Source organism: Apis dorsata, unplaced genomic scaffold (assembly GCF_000469605.1).
Source record: "Apis dorsata unplaced genomic scaffold, Apis dorsata 1.3 scaffold_1157, whole genome shotgun sequence".
In the NCBI taxonomy this organism is placed as follows: domain Eukaryota; kingdom Metazoa; phylum Arthropoda; class Insecta; order Hymenoptera; family Apidae; genus Apis; species Apis dorsata.
The window spans coordinates 1-3,524 of NW_006264254.1; the positions used below are offsets into that span (position 1 = coordinate 1).

Below are 3,524 nucleotides of genomic sequence, written 5' to 3' on the forward strand. Positions count from 1 at the left end.
GACAAATTTTGTAAATAATTATGAATTTATGTTATGGAGTAGAAATAATCATTTTATTATAATTATTATATATATTTTATTATAATTTAAATTAATTTTTCATTTCATATATATTTTTATTATTATATATGTATATATATATATATATATATATATTCATATAATATTTAAATATTATATCCTTATATAATATTTTTAGGCAATTATGAATTTATGTATATAAAATTTTTTTTTGAATCATTTTAAAATTTAATTATCAATCGAAATAATTTATATAAATCTATATCTAATTGGAATATTATAGTGATTTTTTTATTTATTTTTTCAGTCAGCAACTATAACGATAAGTTCAATGACTACGAACATAACGAAATTGGAATCTTCGCTAAAAGAGCAAAAAACATCTTCCGAAAAAATGCAAAAAGAAATAAACAAGCTCTCGGTAAAAAAGTTGAATCTCGAAACGGATCTCGAAAATGCGAACTCACAAATAGATACTTTGGAGAAAGATGTGCTAGAAAAGGAGAAGAAGATAAAAGAACAAAAGCAGACAAAATACAAGTATTTCTATTAAATAGTAATAATAATAGTAAATTTAATTAAATTTTATTAGTTATAGTATCATGTTGCATTATACGAAAGTTATATATATATTTATTTACTTTAATAGTTCATATTCTTTTAAATAATTTTAAAAATTCATGAAAGAAATACGATCAATCAATTATAGGAAAGTTTTATTAATTAAGAATTAAGATTGCTAATTCACATAAAAATTATATGATTGATTTATTAATTATAATTTAAATATATTCAATTATATAATATTAATATAAACATTAATAAAAATTCAATTTGTATATATATTGATTTAAAAAATATTTGTTTATGTATTTGTTCATATTTTAATATTTATTAAATTTCATTTTAAAATTCTCAAACAATTTAATATTTTTTTATATATATCAATGATATCTATAACAATTGTTTTTTAGATTTAAGTATTTAATTAACTTTAAATTATTAGAAACCGCAATGATACAATTGTCGCTCGTTTTTTTTCTCCACTTTTTTTCTATACTAATGCTTTCATTCACACTTTTTCGATTTCCCATAATAAAATATTACGCGTGACTGGAATATAATTGAGGACATAACTAATATTGTTTTGGGATTATTTGCAAAATTATACATACTAGATGAGCCGATTAACTATCGAAAATTATCACTAAACGAAATTTATTTTCCATTAAATTTCGTATTACAATGCGTGCTGATATATATAGATACAATATAATTTGCTATGCAAATTATCATTTATCTCTCTAGGGAGAGAACCGAATGAATGAGAAAATATAATTCTTCATTGAAATTCTTTGTTGCAATTATTTTATACTATATTGAAAAAATGAATTTGATTCATTTTGAATGTTTGAAATATTTTTAATAATCGATATTTGAATTGTTTTTATTTTAGAAAATTATTTTATTTTCAATATTTTTTGATATATTTATAATATCAGAATATATACCATTGGTTTGGAGAAATTGCAAATTGCAAATTTTTTTGTTAAATTTTTAATGATTTCACAAATATGCAATCATATCAATATTAGCAATTATTATAGTAATTATATTATTATATTATTTTATTATTATATTAATAATATTTATCAATTTTTAAAGCATAAATCTATTGATATTAGAAAAAAAATGATTTTAATCTTGAGTTTGACATATGTTTTTCTTTCCTATATAATCTCCAAAACGATTTTTAGCAATTATTCGTTTTTTATTAAAAAGTTATTGACAAAAAAATTTTGCAAAATATAGCAATTATTTTAAATATCAAAAAATATAAACAATAAATTTTAATTTATTATAACAATATAATTTTATTATTTAAAATCTTAACGCATAAAGGATACTTAGAGTATGAAAAGTAGAATATTCTTATGAAATAATATTCTAATATATTCTATTTTTAAGATAGATCAAATTAATTAAAAAATGAATTAAGTTAGATTAGATTATATTATTTTAAAAATGAAAATTATTCTAATTCATTCTTTTAAATTTTCTATTGAAATAAAAGATCATGAATATTGACTTGTTTTAATATAACTATTTCAACGTTATAATGGAAAACATCAAAAAACGATGTAAAAAATGTAATGTGTAACAACAATAAAAAAGTTTGAACATCTCTTCGAATAAATCATATCGAATAATCATAATTCATATCAAATATATTCATATACTTTTATACATAAAAAATATACTTTTATACTATTTATACATAAAAAAAAATATATGATTTAATTTAAAAAAAAAATTATATTTGTATTTTCTCGGTACATTATTATATACTTATATAAAAAATAATGAATGAACCTATAAATTTATCAAGCAATTTTTCTCTATTTTCAATGATAATAACTGGAATTACAATTTATTTCAATTGTGTGATTTATTTATGTTAACTTTATTGTAAAATGGTTTTTATTTTATTTTTTATTTTATTTTCTATTTTATTTTAATCTATTTTTAATAATTGATATAATCTAAATTTAATAATTTTTTAATAATTATTCGTAACCTATTTTTAATAAGGAATAATATTAAAGAAACTTTTAATAAATAATAAATAATAAATTTTTAAAGAAATAATTAAATGATAGCTAAAATCTCTCGAAAGTTATCTCTCGAGGAGAATATTCTTGGTAATATTGCTTGGATTTGTTCAGCAGCATAATAATCAATGTTACTATAGCAGCTCGACTAGGCTACATGCTCCATGATTGAAGCGTTTTTTTATTAATAACTCGTTAATAACTCGAAAATTTTTGTAAAAGAAAATGTTGCTTGAAATTACTTAGGAATTTTCAGTTTATGGATGTTTCGACATTATTTCTGTATATCAAAGTCAAAATCATTGGAATTACTTTTTCTAAACATTAGTTTTATCATAATAAAAATTAAAAGTATCTAATTGAAATGTGATAAAAATTCTTACGATCATTCTTTATAAATAATTTTTCATTTTTTGAAAAATAATTCCTTTATAATTATATTATTATCTTTTTGGATTGACGATATGTTACATCAACTATTTTATTATTATCTAATAATTTAAATTCTAAAATTCATCCTCTAAATGTCTTATATTTTGTAAATATTTATTTAAGTCGATATCAAAATATTTTTCAAACTGTTGATGATATAAATTTTTATATTTTTTTATAGACAATATCGAATTGCAAGTAATCTAATAAATAATATGTGATTCAATTTAAAAAAATAAAATATTTTTTACATATTCTCTATATTTCACATATTTATAAAAAAAATTAAATATGTAAAATTGTATATTGTTTCAAAAAATTATTAAATATTTATTTACATCTTATTATTTATAAAACATCTTTTATATTAATAGTTAGATATTCGAATGAGTTGATTTAAATTTTAAATATATACATAGATATAACAGGAACATTCTAAACATATATATAAATATATAT

The 3,524-nt window shown here is 17.8% G+C and overlaps 1 protein-coding gene across 1 annotated transcript in view; it reads left to right on the forward strand.

Moving 5' to 3' along the window:
* Positions 1-298: 298 nt before the first annotated feature.
* The window catches only part of LOC102678093 (cilia- and flagella-associated protein 58-like), a 15,854-nt gene continuing 12,628 nt past the window's right edge, over positions 299-3,524 (forward strand). Inside the window, exon 1 of the mRNA XM_006624822.2 lies at positions 299-561. Within this exon, the coding sequence (XP_006624885.2) occupies positions 353-561 (209 nt within the window). The 5' untranslated portion in view covers positions 299-352. The remainder of the gene's footprint in view (positions 562-3,524) is intronic.